Here is a 19,690-nt window from a genome sequence, read left to right as displayed (position 1 = left end):
CTCAAAAAACTCCAGCACATGTCTAATTAAATGAAATTCAATATTTGCTTACAGATTTCTTTTAAGATAGAAATAAAATAAGTAAATAAATAAAATATAAAATGTAAAAACAGAAACAAAATGTAAAAATCTGTATCTGCATCACTTGGACATCACAACTTTCAAGATAGATAGAGTTCAAAAGCAGAAAAGATATCACAAAAAAGAAAACTATGAACTAATAATTCTTATGCATATAGATGCAAAAGTCCTCAACAAAATACTTGCAAACTGAATCCAGCAGCACATAAAAGATTATAGACCATGGCCTGGTGGTATTTATTTTAAGAATGCAAGGTTGGCATAACACATGAAAATCAATTAATATAATCATTGTTGTGGCACAGCAAGTTAAGTCACTTCTTGGGATGCCTACATCCCACCTTGGAGTACCAGTTTGTGTCCCAGCTACTCTGTATCTGATCCAGCTTCCTGCTAATGTGCTTAGGAAGGCATCAGATAATGATCCAAGTCCTTGAGAGCTTGCCACCTGTGTGGGAGACCTGAATAGAGTCCTGTGCTTCTGACTTCAGCCTAGCCTAGCCCTGGTCATTTTAGCAACTTGGGGGAGTGAACCAGTGGCTGGAAGATTATCTATCTATCATATATCTATCTATCTATCTATCTATCTATCTATCTATCTCTGTTACTCTGCCTTTCAATAAATAAGTAAATATTTAAGAATACAGGAATAAGCCGGCGCCGCGGCTCACTAGGCTAATCCTCCGCCTTGCAGTGCCAGCACACCAGGTTCTAGTCCCGGTTGGGGCGCCAGATTTTGTCCCGGTTGCCCCTCTTCCAGGCCAGCTCTCCGCTGTGGCCAGGGAGTGCAGTGGAGGATGGCCCAAGTACTTGGGCCCTGCACCCCATGGGAGACCAGGAGAAGCACCCGGCTCCTGCCATCGGATCGGCGTGGTGCGCCGGCCACGGCGGCCATTGGAGGGTGAACCAACGGCAAAGGAAGACCTTTCTCTCTGTCTCTCTCTCTCACTGTGCACTCTGCCTGTCAAAAAAAAAAAAAAAAAAAAAAAAAAAAAGACTACAGGAATAAAAAGGCTGTGATCAGCTCAATCAATAAAGAGAAAATACTTGATCACTGTAAAATCCTTTTTTGATAAAAAAAAAAATTCCAACAAACTAGGAAGAGAAGGAAATTTCCTCAGCTTGCTTGAGTGTCTACGAGACCCACAGCAACCATGAAACACTGACTGCTTCCCTCTAACATCAGGATGAAGTGTCTTGGTCTCACTATTTCTCAATATTGCATTGGAGGTTCTAGCTAAAGCAGAAGTAAGAAAAAGAAATAAAAGACACCAAGATTGGAAAAAAAGGATGAAAACTATATTTATCTGCAAATGCCATAAACTTATATAAAGAAAATTCTATGGAATCTATGAGTACTAACAAAACTACTAGAATAAACAAGTTCAATAGGTATCAGAACACAAGATGAACATATAAAATAAATTATAATTGCAATGAATGACATTTACATTAAGGAAATAGATTTATAATAGCATGACAAAAATAAAATACATAAGAATACATTCAATAAGAGAAGTAGAAAACATGCACACTGAAAACTGCAAAATACCCAAAGAAATAAAAGAAAATCTAGATAAATGGAAAGAATTTCGGTTCATAAATCAGAAGACAATATTGGCAATGTTGTAAAATTCCCAGTATTTATCTAAAGATTCAATGTAATTATTAGTATAAAAAATAAGTTGTCTTATAAAAAGAAATTGACAAGTTGATCCTAAAGTTCATAAAGGCAGTTTAGATGTAAAAAAGCTACTGTTAGCTTTTAAAAGAACAGAATTAAAAGACCTATGTATCTTTTATTTCAAGACTTTCTACAAGGTTACAGTAACCAAGACTGTCTGGTATAGCTTAATGCTATACATATAGATCAACAAAATAGAATAAAAAATCTAGAAATAAAAACCTTAAATTTATGATTGATTTGTTTCTGACAAAGAATAGTCGTTTACACAAATGATGCTAGGACAAGCAGATATCTACATTCAAGAGAATGATGTTGGAACCCTACCTCATACCACACAAAAACTAACTGAAAATGGATCATGAGCATAAATATGAAAGCTAAAACTCTAAGAGGAAACATAAGATTAGATCTTCATAAATTTGGATTGAGCAAAAGTACAAGTAAAAAAGGCAGAAATAACAAACAAAAAAGATAAATTGAACTTTGTAAAAATTAAATTTCTGTGCTGAAAATATTAAAGGAAAACTGAGGACAGGAGAAAATACTTATAAACTATACATCTAATAAAGGACTTATTAGCTAAAACATGTAAAGAATTTATACAACTCAATAGCAAAAATATAAATAACTCATTTTAATAAATGAGTAAAGGACCTTGGTAGACATTTCTCCAAAGATTATATACAATAAGCACAATGCTTAATATGATTAATTATTGGGGAATTAAAAATCAACAACACCATTAAATATGATTTTACTCCCATTAGGATAGCTATGATTAAAAAGACAGACAGTAGAGTTGGCAGGGATGTGAAGTAGCTAGAAAATGTAAAATGACGCAGCTTTTGTAGAAAACAGTCTGGCAGCTTCTGAAAATACTCAACCTGGAAGAATCATATAATCTAGCAGTTACATTCACAGATATATATTCAAGGGAATTGGAAACATATTCACCTAAAACATGTGCACAAATGTTCGTGACAGCATGTGTTTATAATAGGCAAAAAGTGAACACAACCCAAATGTCCATCAACTGTTATAGATAAATAAAATGTGGCATGCACATACAATGGAAGATTGTTCAACTGTAGAAAGAAATGAAGTACTGATTTAGGCTATCGCATGGACAAACCTTGCAAACATTGTGCTAAATGTAAGAAATGGATCGGGGGCTTCCTGGCGGGGTTGGCGTGGCGTGTCGGTGGCGACATGCTCTACCATGTCGAAAGTGTCCTTTAAGATCACGCTGACGTCGGACCCGCGGCTGCCATACAAAGTACTCAGTGTTCCTGAAAGTACTCCTTTCACAGCAGTGTTAAAGTTTGCAGCAGAAGAATTTAAAGTTCCTGCAGCAACAAGTGCAATTATTACCAATGATGGTATAGGAATAAATCCTGCACAGACTGCTGGAAATGTTTTTCTAAAGCATGGTTCAGAACTCCGAATTATTCCTAGAGATCGTGTTGGAAGTCGTTAATGTCTGCCTCTGGATCCATACCTGTCACAATAAATATTGATATGTTGTGTTGTTGTAAAATTGAAATCAGGCATTTAACATACTGTGAAAATACCAAGAGTCCATGAAAAATAATGAAAAGTGGTTTTTCTCTCCCTTGTTTACATGTTGATGTGAAGAGGGAATGCTTAGGAATTGAGGTTATGACTACTATAGAAGGTCAGTCTGTTGCCTCAAAGCACAAGCAGGTAGTTCATTTGAAGTAAATGGATTATCAAACTGGAACTGGAGGATTCTTCTGATAATTTTTTCTGAGAACATTTGGAAAATTAAATTTCGCTGATCTTAATGTTTGTGTTTGAGTTAAAAATATAAAAGGATTATGGATTATAAATGGCAGTTTGTTCCATAGCATCTGGTTTGCAGACTCAAATAATCTGAATCTTAAACGATTTGTAGTTCATGATGAAGGTGATAGACATCAGTGGATAAGTTAACTGTCTTAACGTCTTATTTAGGTTGTTTTTAAGTTTCAAAACTTCACCTGTCATATAAATTTCAATTTGATATCAAAGAACTAAAAAAAATCTTTTAACACTTACGTTTGTTGATGTTCCACACCAAATAGTTTTATTATCCGCCTTTTGCAGGGATGGGAATCAACAGTATAGAAGCTTCCTTTGCTGTGTTATGCATTCCTTTATCAATCTCTTTTAATACAGTTTCAAATAAAACTTATTGAGGATAGTGTTTCTAAATAGCATTCAGGACTAATGTTGCCCAAAAATCTGAAATCTACAACAATGTTAAAGGAAATGCTAATGAGTTACACTTAACGTAAGGCCTAACAAAGAAAACACTAAAATTAGTCACCCAACAGAATAAAGAGCCAGGAAAGGGAGAGTGGGGAAGCCCTCAGGCAAGGAGGAAAACAGCAAAGATCAATAGAGCAGGGGACCAGCAAGCTGTCAGAAATGGCCAGTTGAGTAGAACAAACTCCAGGAGGTATGTAGGGAAGATCTGAAAGGGGATAGTTACCTGACAAAGACACACACAGAAGGCCATTAGAGAAAGCAGAGAAAGTGTGGGCCTTGTCAATGTACAGATTACAACATGTCCCTTAGGGCAATCCAAAGAATGATTTTATTTGTCCTTCCAGAGCGATTCAGAATCTGCAGATCTTGAAAGATGGAGGCTCCTAGTGATTCAGAATCTGCTGTATTCTAAATGGTGAACTTGCTGGGGAAGCATGTTCTTTGGAACTGGAAATATAGTAGGCTTCTAATAAATACTTGCTGAGTAATCCATAAATTAAGATCTGTTTTTATCTTAGTAGGTCTCATTAGTTTCCTTCTCTCAGGCCCTTGGTTCTTTGAAAAAAACTAAAATGCAACAGAATCTTATGCATAGTGATATGGATGGTTAAGATTAAAACCTTACCAAGTCTTGTTTGTAAACTCAACTGAACAGTAGGATTCTGAGTTACCAAAGGGAACTTTGCTGAGGTATACTACCAATGTTAAAGGGAGTTTTTAGAAAATCTGATGCTCAGAGGTCCTTGTTTCTTATAAATCAAGCGTCAGTTAACCACAAATTTGTGAATACCCTTTCCCTGAAACTTTTAGTTTGAGTATTTTCCAATATATTTGTAGTGAAAAATCTACTTGTAATATTACATTAAATAAATATATAATGTCCTGTGCCATAAAATCATTTAGTTAATATTTTTGTTATTTGGCTTTGAAAATATGTGGTAAGCCATTAAAAGACATTTTATTAAACAACTCAGTATTTTGTTATTAAATACATATGATCTGTAAATTCTTTGTGTAGAAATTTTGAAGTATTCAGTTTAAATGCATTATTGGTCTATACTTAATATAAAATATGTTTTGTTATAAAAAAATGGATCAAAAGGCCACATGTTGTCTGATTTATGTAAATGTAAAATGTGCAGGATAGACAAATCCTTTAGAGACAGGAAGTAGACCAGTGGTTTGCTGTGCTAGAAAGGATGGGTGGGGATGGAATTAGGAGTGATTGCTAATGGGCTTCCTTTTGAGATGGCAAAAATGTTCTAGAATTAGTTAGCCATAATGGTTGTGCATATCTGATTATGCCAAAAACAACTGAATTGTATATTTAAATGGATAAAGTGGGTTGTATGTGCTATGGTTTGAATGTTTGTCTCCTCCAAAACTAAAGTTGAAATGTAATTATCATTAATTACAATATTAAGAGGTGGAACCTTTAAGAGTTGATTAAGCCATGAGAGCTCCGCCCTTAAGGCTGAATTACCATGGAAGAGAGTTTCTCATAAAGGGCTGGCTGATGGGCCAGCGCTGTGGCATAATAGGTAAAGCCACTGCCTGCAATGCCTGCATCCCATATGGGCACCAGTTTGAATCTTGGCTGCTCCACTTCTGATCCAGCTCTCTGCTATGGCCTGGGTGAGCAGTAGAAGATGGCCCAAGTCCTTGGGCCCCTGCACTCACGTGAGAGACTTAGAAGAAGCTCCTGGCTCCTGGCTTTGGATTAGCCTAGCTCTGACCGTTGCAGCCATGTGGAAAGTGAACAGTGGACAGAAGACCTCTCTTTCTGCCTCTGTCTCTCTGTAACTTATCTTCATTTCAAAGAAATAAAATTAAAAAAAAAAAAAGAAAACAGAAATTTAACTAAAAAATTAAGATACTATTGTTGAATAGTATTAACATAATAAATTAACTTGTGTTGGGACCAGCGCTGTGGCGTGGTAGGTTAAGTATCTGCCTGTGGCACTGGCATGTAGTGTGGGCACTGGTTTGAGTCCAAGGCAGCTCCACTTCTGATCCAGCTCTTTGCTAATGGCCTGGGAAAGCAGTGGAAGATGGCCCAAGTACTTAGGCCCCTGTTCCCATTTGGGAGACCTGGTAGAAGCTCCTGGTTAATGGCTCCTGGCTTCAGATCAGCACAGCTCCAGCCATTGTGGCCAACTGGGGAGTGAACCAGTGGACGGAAGACCTTTCTGTCTCTCCATCTCTCAGTAACTCTGTCTCTCAAATAAATAAAAAAATTTTTTTAAATCTTAACTTGTGTTTATTTCACTTATCAGGACCAAATTATCAGGAGTAAATTTGAGTCAAACATTCCATGTACAAAAAAATTCAGATACTGAGACTACTAGAAGACGAGGGCCCTGCACCTGCATGGGAGACCAGGAGGAAGCACCTAGTTCCTGGCTTTCGATTGGTGCAGCGCCAGCTGTGGCGGCCATTTGGGGGGTAAACCAGTGGAGGGAAGACCTTTCTCTCTGTCTCTCTCCCACTGTCTATAACTCTACCTGTCATATAAATATAAAAAAATAATAATAGTAACCTCTTTTTGTATAACTTTCTGTGATTTTTAAATCCACTTTCTGTCTTTACTGTGACACATTGATCCTCTAGCAGGCACTAACACAGTTGAGCTTCACCCTGAAGTTATCTGTCATTTGTTATCATTTATTACTCCATCAAGTCAGTGACATCACAATTCCTCTGCTTTGGGACAACTTGCCCTTCCAGCAGACACAGAGCTTTAATCAGATGCCTGCTGCTATTTCTCCTGATTCCTAAAATGATTATGCTGTGATTTACATTTTGTTTTCATCTTTTCTCCACTTGACTAGATGCAAAACGGAAGCAATTTAAAACACAGTCAATGAAAAACAGACCAGCAGGATGCCTCCTTTTTGCTGTGGGTTGCCAAGGATCCTGATGTACATTCATTCTTAAACCACTGGACCAAGCTTGCGCATAACTCTCTTGCAAATGGCCAGTTTCATTTGGGTAAGTAAAGGATGAAGTGGAATCATAACAGAAGGTGACCAGAGGCTAGAAACACAAAATATTGATTGGATTGGACACTCTTCTTTGACTGATGGATGTTTCAGTGAAAGATTTTGCTTCTCTTCCTTATTTGTGGTGCTTTGCTGTACAAGGATGTAAAATATTGGCAGTTATTCAGAACATTCCTGTTGTGATTGGTTCTGGATCTCTTGCAAGGGTGGATTCCACAGATGGACAATTTGGGTCACATTTTATAAATAGTTCAATCACGTTTCCCTAAAAGATGGATCTATTTTTTTTTTCCAATGAAAACCTTAAGTAGGAGCAAATAAAACACATAATGATTCCCAGGATATCATTTTTAGAAGTGTTAGGCAGTCGCTGCTGTAAGCAAAAATTAACTTCTGATATCTCTTCTTAAAATAAACCCTTATAAGCACAAGTTCCACCAACACAGGAAGCACAGAACAGCATCAAAAATGTCTCGGCTTGAGAGGCCCAAATCCTGTATCAGAGTGCTTGTTCCAATTCCAGCTACTCCGCTTCTGATCCTGCTTCCTACTAATACACCTAGGAAGGCAGCAAGTGATGGAGTTCCTGGCTCCTGGCTTCAGCCTGACCAGACTAGCTGTTGAGTGTCATCTGGGGAGTGAACCAGTGGATGTAAGATCTCTTTCTATCTCTGTCTCTTTCTGTGTCACTCCGTCCTTCAAATAAATAATTTTTTTTTGACAGGCAGAGTTAGACAGTGAGAGAGAGAGAGAGAGAGAGAGAGAAAGGTCTTCCTTCTGTTGGTTCACGCCCCAAATGGCCACTATGGCAGGCGTGCTGCGCCTATCCGAAGGCCAGGAGCCAGGTGCTTCCCCCTGGTCTCCCATGCGGGTACAGGGCCCAAGCACTTAGGCCATCCTCCACTGCCTTCCCGGAGCACAGCAGAGAGCTGGACAGGAAGAGGAGCAACCAGGACAGAATCCGGCGCCCCGACAGGGACTAGAACCCGGGGTACCGGCACCACAGGTGGAGGATTAGCCTAGTGAGCCGTGGCACCGGCCCAAATAAATAAATTTTGAAAAATGAAGATTGAGCATAAATAGTTTAATGTTTAAATAAAATATAATGTAGTTGAAGGAATCTGGCACAGACATTGGTATTGCACAATTCAGCAATTACAGGATATTGATAGATCATTAATCATAGATGGAAGTTATTGTTATTTGAATTTTTATTCATTTCCATTATATTTGAAAGACAGACAGAAAGAGATTTTTCCTCTGCTAGTTCACTCAACTGATTAATAATAACCAGGGATAGGCCAGTGTGAAGCCAGGAGTCTAGAATTCCACTTGGGTCTGTCATGTGGGTAGCAATACTTGAGCCATCACCTGCTGCCTCCCGTGGTGTGTATTAGAAAGCTGGAATCAGAAGCAGTCAGGACCCCAACTTGGGGCACTCTGATGTGGGATGTGGATGTCCCAAGTCTTAGCCACTGTGCTAAACACCTGGCTCATAAATGGAAGTTATTATTTCTATGTTTGCATAATAAAATGAAGTATTTACACATGTGGTTGGAAGAGATCATTTTTGAGTGAGAGTAAGGGAGCAAGGCAGAGACTCCCTGACTTCCAGCATCTCTCGTTTCCTGCAGTCTGAAGGTAAATAAGAGGACTTCTGCCCCCTAAGCCTCACACACTCTGAGATGTCAGCAATTAACAATGTTCCAATTCCAGATATTTAGGAAGCTTCTCAAAACATCCCCTTAGAGAAAGACCGGCCTCTAAGAACTGAAATCAATTTGCCATCTCTTCACCCCTTACAAACTCTTCAGTTGTGCCTTTCTCTGCATTCACATCCGATTGCCAGGTGACTTTTTAGGTTTATCCAAAGTCTTTTTCTCTTCCATCTGGGTCTTCCTTGGGGGTGGCAGGAATTCAGCTACTTGAGCCATCATCTGCTACTTCCCACACACATTAGCAGAGAGCTGGATCAGAAGCAGCGTAGCAAACTATAAAAATGATCCCAGAAAGTACAGGGATCACATAAATAAGACCAGTGTCTGCTAATAATAATTGATAGAATTAAAAAGGAGAGAACAACCCAACATGGGAAGCGGGATACATGACAGACTCATAGAATGGCAGATGCCCTAAACAGCACTCTGGCCTCAGAATCGGCCCTTAAGGCATTCAAATCTGGCTAAAAAGCCCATGAGAGTATTTCAGGCATGGAAAGCCACAACACTGTGGCAAAAAATGACCTAAATGAAAGATCCCTGTGAGTGAGATCCTAGCAGAAAGAAGGGGCCATCAAAGAAGGAGGTAACTTTCTCTGAAGGGAGGAGAGAACTTCCACTTTGACTATGGCCTTGTCTAAATAAGGTCAGAGTTTGTGAACTCAAGATGCTTCCATAGCCTTGGCTGCTCATGACAAGAGCATTGGGTGATTACTGATGTCATCGATAAGAATGCCGATTGTTAAATCAACAACAGCAGTCACTGTGCACTTACACCCCATGTAGGACCTCTGTCCTGAATGTGTTGTACTATGAGAATTAATGGTAAAACTAATCTTCAAACAGTACTTTATACTTTGTGTGTCTGTGTGGGCGCAAACTGTTGAAATCTTTACTTAGTATAGCGTTCATCTCTTTATATAAAGATAATTAAAAATTAATCTTAATGAAGAATGGGATGGGAGAGGGAGTAGGAGATGGGATGGTTTGCAGGTGGGAGGGTGGTTATGGGGGGGAAACTGCTATAATCTAAAAGTTGTACTTTCGAAATTTATATTTATTAAATAAGTTTTTTCTATAAAAAAAAGAAGCAGAGTAGCAAGAACTCTAAACCTATATGGTATATGGGATATGAGTATCCCAGGCAGGGGCTTTAATCCACAGTGCCGCAATATCTGCCCCCCCATTTGTTATTATTATAGCTTGATTGTCCTTTTCCAATTTAAAATATTACAGTAAGTATTGACTGGGAGACAAAATTCAGCCTGCTCAAGTATTGGGTCCTGATGCATAAGTCCTTGTGCTTCATCTGTCCAGGATCAGCAGTTTCTAAGTTAGAGCTGCCAGATTTAGAAAACATAGGATCAAACGGTGTGTGGGATATACTTATACCAAGCAAATATTCAGTGTTTATTTGAATTTATCTAGGCATATTGTCATTGGATTTGATGACCTTATTTTACATGAGTGGGCATAGTCAGAGATGAACAAAATATGGGGCATTGGGAAAGTATCATCTAATAAAAATGGGATAAATTTAATAAAACAAAAAAAGAAAAACTGACCCCAGTTTGTATAATAATAGTATCATCATCAGAAATGAATACTCTAAAAAAAAAAGAATATGGTTTCATGGATTTGGATTAAACATTTGAAATACAGATCTGATGATAGATTTGAGTTGATTATTCATTTTTGTATGACTCAGAAATATTAGTGGTTTTACAGCTATCAACATTTTGATTGGTAGGCACAACTTATAATGGAAGAGAGTGGTAAAGTTGGGAAAAAAGACTAACCTCTAAATTGAGATTTACTGCTTTATAGACAAGTAATTATACAGTCTTATTTTAGTAGTACTGTGCTTTATAATTTTTCCCAGTACTTAGCCCATGCTTAATTTTTTCTTCTGGAAGATTCTGTAAGAAGCTGCTTTCCATATATTAATTTCTATTAGCAACACAGAGGTCACTATAGAACCATTTGGAAGTTCTAATGTTAATAGCAAAGGGCGGAGCCAGCACTGTTGCATAGTGGGTAAAGCTACCACCAGCAGTGCTGGCATTCCATATGGACGTAGGTTCAAGTCCCAGCTGCTCCACTCCAATCCAGTTCTCTGCTATGGCCTGGGAAAGCAGTGGAAGATGGCCCAAGTCCTTAGGCCCCTGCTCTCACGTGGGAGACCTGGAAGAAGCTTCTAACTACTGGCTTTGGCTCAGCACAGTTCCAGCCATTGTGGCCATTTGGGGAGTGAACCAATGGATAGAAGACCTCCCTCTCTCTTTGCCTCTGCCTCTCTGTAACTCTGCCTTTCAAATAAACAAATAATTCTTTCAAATATATATATATCTATATATATATATGTTGCTGTCTTAGTTCATTGGATTTGGAAATTGCTTTTACTAATATAGTGATTCATTATACCTCACATTTAGCCCCAAAGAAAAAAAGCACTTGTTTTGAGATTAAAAAAAAATAAAATTTACATTTGGCAATAAGATTAGCATTTGAAAAAGTTATATTGATTCTATTTATAAAAGTAAATGAGGCAGCAAAACTATGATGATTCCTTTATCTCTGGTATGTTGTTTATAAGCTGTCAACTTTGAAGATATTTTAATATGCATTTTACAGAGAGAGGCATATTATATATGTTTTCAATTGAAAAATAAATTCTAAGTTTCAAGAGGAACAATATCTATAAAAGAAATCATTGAACTATATCATTAATAAGAGCTCTTTTGGCATGACAAGTATACATGCAATATCATTTGGCAAATGGAATTAAAAGATAAGTTCATTTTGGTGCCAAACTTTTTTTTGAAATCATGCACATAATGAATCTTTTAAAAGTCCATGAAAATGTGTATTATGAAAATATGCATGTAGTTATATTAATATCTCCAAGAAAATGAGGGGTCTTTAATTTTTTTTTTGTGATGAATTGTTGCCTTTAATACAAAGACACAAAAATCCTATATACATATGCATCTAACAGGAGAGCTTTCAAGCAGAAATGAGCAGAACTGAAGGGATTAAAAAAACAATGGCATAAATGGCCATAGCTGTGGTGTAGTGGGTAAAGCTGCCATCAGCAGTGCGGGCATCCCATATGGGTGCCAGTTTGCGTCCCTGTTGCTCCACTTCCAATCCAGCTTTCTGCTATGGCCTGGGAAAGCAGTAGAAGATGGCCCTAGTCCTTGGGCTCTTGTACCCATGCGGGAGACCTGGAAGAAGCGCCTGGCTCCTAGGTTTGGATTGGCTCAGCTCCAGCCGTTGTAGCCATTTGGAGAGTGAACCAGCAGATGGAAGATCTCTCTCTCTCTCTCTCTCTCTGCCTCTCCTTTTCTCTCTGTGTAACTCTGACTTTCAAGTAAATAAATAAATCTTTAAAAAATAATAAAATCTCATATGTCAATTTAAAAAAATAAAAAATAAAAACAATGGCACAGCTATTTTAAAATATCTCCTATCTCAATAATTGATAAAGCACTTAGAAAAAATCAATGACAATATAAAATATTTTAACAGCAACAATAACCAATCTGATCTAACTGATATTTATAGACCCCTTTCCTGAATAACTGGAGAGTAAGCATCTTTTTCAGACCCACTTGAAACATTCTCCAAGATAGACTACATGCTGGCCAATCAAGTAAGTGTCGATACATTTCAAAGGATCAAAACCACACAGAGAGGGGCCGGTGCCATGGCACAGTAGGTTAATCCTCCACCTTCGGCGCCGGCATCCCATATGGGCTCCAGTTCTAATCCCAGCTGCTCCTCTTCCAATCCATCTCTCTGCTATGGCCTGGGATAGCAGTAGAGGATGGCCCAAGTCCTTGGGTCCTTGCACCCTGGCTCCTGGCTTCGGAGTTGCTCCCGTTGTTGCGGCCATCTGGGGAGTGAACCAGCAGAAGGAAGACCTCTCTCTTTGTCTCTCCCTCTTATTGTCTGTACCTCTACCTCTCAAATAAATAAATAAAATCTTTAAAAAAAAAACACATAGAGAATGCTTTGTAATCACAATATCATTAAGTTAAAAACCAATAATAACACAATATCTAGAAAACATCAGGATATTAGAAAATAAGCAGCACATCTCTAAATAACTCACATAGATCAAAGAAGAAAATACATAAGAAATTACAACATAGTTTGAACTGAATAAAAATGGAAATACAACACACCACAAATTTTGGGAATGCAGTTAAAGTAGTACTCAGAATGAAAATTATGGTGCCAAATGCCTACATTAGAAGAAAAGGTGAAAAATTAAAGATCAATTTTTCATTTTGAGAAATCTAAGAAGAGAGAAAGAGAGAAAAGGAGAGAAAAGAAACCCAAAAGTACTAGAAGATAGGATAGAAAAACAGTAGGAGCAGAACTCAACAAAGCAGAAATGCAAGAAAAAGTTGGTCTTTTAAGAGATAAATAAAACGAAAAATCTTTAGATAGGCTAATAATGAAAAATTATACATGGGTGTAAGTTACCAGTATCAGGAATAAAACAAGAGACATCACCAGATCCTACTTCTATTAAAAGAATAACAAAAACATAGAATGAACATTGTTATTCTGGTAAATTCAACATTTTACCTGAAATAAGAAAAACTCTGCCAAAAAACCTGGAAATCTACACAGACTCACACTCAGAGGGATAGGTGCCAAAATAGTCTTATGTCTAACAAATAAATTAAACATATAATCAAATTAGTTAAAGAAACATAAAAAAATCTTTCCACACACAAAAACAAACCCAGGCCCAGATAGCTTCACTGGTGAATTAATACCACTGTTACACAAAGTTCTTCAGAAAACTAAAGAGTTGGGAACGGTTCCCAATTTATTTATTTATTTTTTTGATGTCAGCATAATCCTGACACCAAACTAATAAGGTACATTACAAGATGCAAACATCCTCAACAAAATAGTAACAAATTGGGCCGGCACCGCGGCTCACTAGGCTAATCCTCCGCCTTGCGGCGCCGGTACACCGGGTTCTAGTCCCGGTTGCTCCTCTTCCAGGCCAGCTCTCTGCTGTGGCCAGGGAGTGCAGTGGAGGATGGTCCAAGTACCTGGGCCCTGCACCCCATGGGAGACCAGGATAAGTACCTGGCTCCTGCCATCGGATCAGCGCGGTGCGCCGGCCACAGCACGCCGGCCGCGGTGGCTGTTGGAGGGTGAACCAATGGCAAAGGAAGACCTTTCTCTCTCTCTCTCTCTCACTGTCCACTCTGCCTGTCAAAAAATTAAAAAAAAAAAGTAACAAATTGAATCCAGAATTATAATAAAATGATAATTTACCATCACCATGTAGGATTTATCCAAATAAAGTTGGTTTAATGTTCAAAAATCAATTTAACTTGGCACATAAATATGATAAATATGACAATGAAGGCAAAAATTACAGGATCATCTCAACAGATGCACAAAAAGCACTTTGGGAAAAAATGTACATTCCTGCAAAGGAATTTCATAATCACTCAGCAAAAAGGAGCACGCACACCTTCTTCACCCTTGTGAAGGACCTGTAGGAAAACCTACTTTGTACAAACTGTTGAACTACTTAATGCTTCCCCCTAAGATCAGGAACAATCTTTGGAAAAATATATCTAATTCCATCACTTTCACTCAGGATTGTCCTGGAGACTACAATCAGTGCAATACAGCCAGGGAAATAAAGAAAAGGCATTAAGATTAGAAAATAGAAGTAAAAATGCCTTTATTTGCAGATGACAGGATCATGTATGTAAGTAAGGCTAAGTTATTGACAAGGCAACCATTAGAAGTAATAAGGGAATCTTAAAAGTTTGCATATGAGGTCAATATATAAAAATATATTTATTGTTCTACATAATGGGCACACTTACAGAAGAAAATTTTAGAATGATACCTTTTATAAGCATATAAAAGTGTTCAGGGACAAAATTTAAAGAGATAGGAGACATATGCTGCAAACTAAAAAAATGCAGACAAAAATATTTAGGAAGCTCTAAATAAATGGACATGTATAATATGTTTATGGATTGGAAGGCAATATTTTAATTGGTTAGTTGTCTCCAAATCTAAGAATTCAATGCAGTCACAAACTTAATCCCAGTAGCTTCCTGGAGATTTTATCAAGCTCATCCTAAAAGGTAGATGGAGACGTCAATATCTTTCACTAGTCCAAACAATCCTGAGAAAGATCTCAGTAGGAGGCCTTCTCCACCTGATTCAGACACTGATTACAATTCTACACTATGTAAGATAGATACTGAGGTAAGGAGAGACAAGCAGATCAGTGGTATTGGATGAAATTCAGAAATATACTCATATATTTAAAAATATAGTAACTATACAATTAAATATTAATTTAATTAAATATGAATGTTTAATATTTAATATATATTTAAAATATATTAAAATAATTCATTTGCAACAAAGATAAGACAATTCAACAAGGAAATAAAAATCTTTTCAACAAATACAGATTCAGTTACTGAGTAAACACATATAGGCAAATGTGAACTTTAACCTTTATTTTGCACTCTGCAAAAAAATTAAGTCAGACTGGATCACAGACTTAAACATAAAGCCATAAAACTTCTAGAGGAGAATACAGATTCACTGCGCAAACTTGAAGTGGGTAAAGATTTCTTGATAGGTCATTAAAAGTATGAATCATAATAGAAAAGAAAGTAGTCAAATGAGCTTTATCAAATCAAAAATGTTTTTGATACAATTAAGAAATGAAAAATAAGAAAGAAAAAGAAAACACCTCCAGCATACATACATTCAGAATATTTAAAGAACTCTTGTAAATCAATATTTAAAAGGAAAACAACCCAATAAAAGCTAAGCAAAAGTGTAGAACTTTATAATAAATAATATAAAGATGTCTATAAGCACATAAAAGGATACTCAGAATTATCAGTTGTTATGAAGATGTTAAGTAAAAAATGCCATTATCCACAAATAGAACGGCAAAAGAAAGAAAAAACAAGCAGAAATCTGACCCATATAAATGTCGGTAGGATGGACAACAAATGGAATTTTCATACAACGGGAAGGGGAATGTAAAATAATACAGAACTTTGGAAATTTCACCAAAAAAAGCTAAGCATCTATATAAGTGGCCTTGCAAGTCCGCTCATGTATTTCTTGAAAAGAGATGAAAAGACATGAACCTTAAAAGACTTGCAAAATAATATTCATAATAACCTTACTTGTAATAATAATAAAAAAAAAACAATTAGAAACAACAGTGTAAAAAGCAAGAGCGAACAACCTAGGTTTCCCTGCAAAACAGAAACAGCCACGAGTCTGACGGTCTGTGTTCAGTGAAGAGGAATGTCCCCAGGACACGCACATGCTCTGCTTCTCCCACAGGCCCTCAGCACTCACCGTCATTTTTCAGTCAGCAGCTCGGGTTCCCAACCCCTCAGATTTGCTGTATTTACCATCCGTTTTTCAAGTAGTGCAAGCTCCCTGTTTAGACAGACTTTCCTGACGTCACAAAATCCAGAACTGAAGCTTGGAGTGCATCTCTAATGTCCCGCCTTCCATCCACTCTTTTCCTCTCCTGCACAAGTTGTGAGTTTGGGCCTGAAAATTCTGGATTCTAGATGTTACTGAGGAGGCACAGGTATTTGTCCACTACCTCTGCCTTCCCTGACATGGTTTTCTAGGAAAGTGACTTAAAAATAAGTTAGGGGCCAGCGCTGTGGCATAGCAGGTAAAGCCACAGCTTGCAGTGCCGGCATCCCATATGGGCGCTGGTTCACATCCCAGCTGCTCCACTTCCGATCCAGCTCTCTGCTATGGCCTGGGAAAGCAGTAGAAGATGGCCTGAGTCCATGCAGTGGAGGATGGCACAAGTGCTTGGGCCTCTACACCCGCATGGGAGACCCAGAAGAAACTCCTGGCTCCTGGCTTCAAATCAGCTCAGCTCTGGCTGTTGTGGCCATTTGGAGAGAGAAACAGCAGATGGAGGACCTTCCTCTCTGTCTCTCCCTCTGACTGTCTGTAACTCCACCTCTCAAATAAAATCTTAAAAAAAAAAATTCAGTCATTCTGCATTTATGGCAAACATGGTCTGGGCAGCTATTCTCATGTGGGCTGTCAGACCTAGGAGAGAACTCACAAGGTTGGGAATAGAAAACCCAGATTCTAGTGTTGACTGTGTTATATAGGGGTGATTTGGGATCAGTTCCAACCTATTTCCTGATCAGCGTCTACAAATGCAGTGTGAAGGATTTGGACTAAATATTTTCTTGAGTTTCCTTCCCAGTTGAAATTGTCAGTGACTGTGTAAACCTTTAGGAGGGCATTATCTTATTTTATTTTTTTCTGGCCAAGAAATCTTTGGAAGGTTCACATGGGATGAGAAGGAGACATTCTGAGACTTTACAGAGGAAAGAGGTGCACCTGTTCCTGGGGCTTTCCACACTTAAAAGTGTCATTCAGTGAGCAAAGCAGTCTGTTTCTTTCACTACCATATCCACAGCACTTAAACCAAGCCTGGCACCATGTAGACACTCAGTGCTTATTGGGAAGAACTGTGATGAATTCAATCTTTGCATAAAGAGAGCTAGCACTGTGTCCATCTTGTTCATGTGCATGGTAAGTGGAAGGTGTTCAATTAATATTTGCAGGGGAAAATGTCATTCTCATCAAACTGTTAGCCACAGAGCCATGACTAAAATTGGAAATGTCTTTCTTCCAAAAAAAAAAAAAAAAGAAATTAAAAAAAGAGAAAAGAAAATTTGGGGAAACACTCAAAAGAAACAAAATCAGGATCAACAATTCCAGGGAGAGTTCTTTGTAGTTCCTCCTTTGGTGGAATGCCTGGAGGGCACAGCTGAGATAAGACAGGCCAGCGCAGTGATGGGAATGGAAAAAACATAAGAAGCACCACCTCCCACCCCTCAGATTCTCTGCATAAGACACCACAAATCATTGCTGAACATGAGAGTTGGATTCAGATCAAGCAAAAGTTAATGAGAACAAGCAGAGGCCAGCGGTGTAGATTGCTCTCCAAAGGTTGGAGACAAAATTGACTTTCTTCTTGACAAAAGTAACTTCATGCTGAAATCTTCACTATTGGTTTCTGGTTATTAATTTTGACAAAAGGTTTTGGCACCTTTTTTTTAAAACTTTAAATATTCAGGCATATTTAAAAGGGGTGAAATTTACAGGTTAGTTGGGCAGGAGTTTGATGCAGCGCTTGGGATGCCAGCATCCCATATTTGAGCACTTGGTTCAAGCCTCAGCTCCTCTACTTTGGATCCAACATCCTGCTGATGCACATTCTGGGGGATAGTAGCGATGGCTCAACGAGTTGGATCCTTGGCATTCCTGTGGGAATCCAGATCAAGTTTCAGACTGCTGGCTTCAGCCTGGCCCAGCCCTAGCTGTTGTGGATATTTGGGGAGTGAAATAGTTGAAGAGTAGATAAAAGATTCTCTTTCTCTCTCTTTCTCTCTCTCTCTCTCTCCCTTTAAAATAAAATGAAAAAAATTTTTAAAAGTTGCAAGTAGGTAAAAATCGAAGAATGAAAATACAAAATTTAGGCAAAATCAGGAACTTATTTTTAATTTTTTATTTTAAAGCTTTTATTTAATGAATATATTTTTCATAGGTACAACTTTAGGAACATAGTGGCTAAAAGCAGAAATTTATGAGAGGTCTGGCATAACCCCAGGAAAATAAAAATATTTTATTGGCCTCAGGGTTAAGTTAATCCAGGGACTCAGGGCTCCTGAATACTATTTTCCATTATTAGCTCTAATTTTCTTTCTCCAATAGGCAGAGAACATGGATATTGGCAGTTCCTATTTCTGCTGCAGTTTGTTGAAAGCTTACTATGTGCCAAACATATTTCTCAACACCCAGATTATTAAATAAAATTTCATAACAACTCTGTCAGGTATGTACTATTATCATCCCTATTTTATAGACAAGAAAAACTTTATTGGTAGGACATTGGGAGACAGAGAGCTGGAGTAACTTGCCCAAGGTCACATAGATAAAAGTGGTGGAACTGGGATTCCTAGCTCTACCCCCAGAGAGACATTGATTTTTATTCTTGCTCTAGTTTGAAAAGTCTCAGAACATGACTCTGGCATTTCTTGGGTCATAAACCCCTCTCTGCTCCTCCCCCTCCCTAAGGGCAAGGCAAATCCCACCAAACTCATACCTAGAACAGAAGGAGGTTTTCCCAGAAGGAACATGAGGACAGGTTAGGAGAAGATGACACATGTTAATAGCCAGGTGGAGAAACTATTCCAATAGATTGTAAAATGGAACGAACTCTTTTCTAACTTGCCAATCTCACTTTGGGATTACTTGTTCAGCTGAGTGTATAATTCCCTGTTTCTTAAATATTCTCTGACACAGATCTTGTGTCTTCCCTTTAGTACTTCCTGTTTGCTCACCCATTAGTTACTAAATAAGGCTTTTGTATATCCTATCAAATTACACATTGCCTTTATGTATAGAAGGCACATGCATTTTCTGACCTAGATAAAAAATGTGATATCGGCCAGCTGATTCTCTCTGTCCTCTTTTTGTGCAGAACGTACTGCCAAATACACGGGCATCCTGACACCACAGCCCACTTCTCCCTTTCGTGGAAGGCTGCCGGTGGGAGAGGAGTCATGGAGGAAGAGGTGAGGTATGGGGATAGCAGGCCACAGGTGGGGCGCATCTAGTCAGAGAGATGATGTTTTCAAATGTGGTCTGAGGGGCTGGCGCTGTGGCACAATGGGTTAATGCCCCACCTGCAGTGTCAGCATCCCATTTAGGCGCTGGTTTGAGTCCCAGCTGCTCCACTTCTTATCCAGCTCTCTGCTATGGCCTGGGAAAGCAGTGGAAGACGGCCCAAGTCCTTGGGTCCCTGCACTCATGGGGGAGACCTGGAAGAAGCTCCTGGCTTTCGATCAGCT

General features: G+C 38.3%; 1 protein-coding gene across 1 annotated transcript; it reads left to right on the top strand.

Moving 5' to 3' along the window:
* The first annotated feature begins 2,934 nt into the window (after positions 1-2,934).
* Positions 2,935-5,008, top strand: LOC108178185 (ubiquitin-fold modifier 1). The gene has a single exon (XM_089312282.1). It carries the CDS (start codon positions 2,988-2,990, stop codon positions 3,243-3,245), a length of 258 nt encoding a protein of 85 aa, XP_089168408.1. The 5' UTR covers positions 2,935-2,987; the 3' UTR covers positions 3,246-5,008.
* The last annotated feature ends 14,682 nt before the right edge of the window (positions 5,009-19,690 follow it).

The sequence above is a fragment of the Oryctolagus cuniculus genome, chromosome 13, assembly GCF_051225735.1.
Source record: "Oryctolagus cuniculus isolate XC-2025 breed Fujian yellow rabbit chromosome 13, ASM5122573v1, whole genome shotgun sequence".
Classification (NCBI taxonomy): Eukaryota; Metazoa; Chordata; class Mammalia; order Lagomorpha; family Leporidae; genus Oryctolagus; species Oryctolagus cuniculus.
This window is presented reverse-complemented; position numbering and strand designations above follow the sequence as displayed.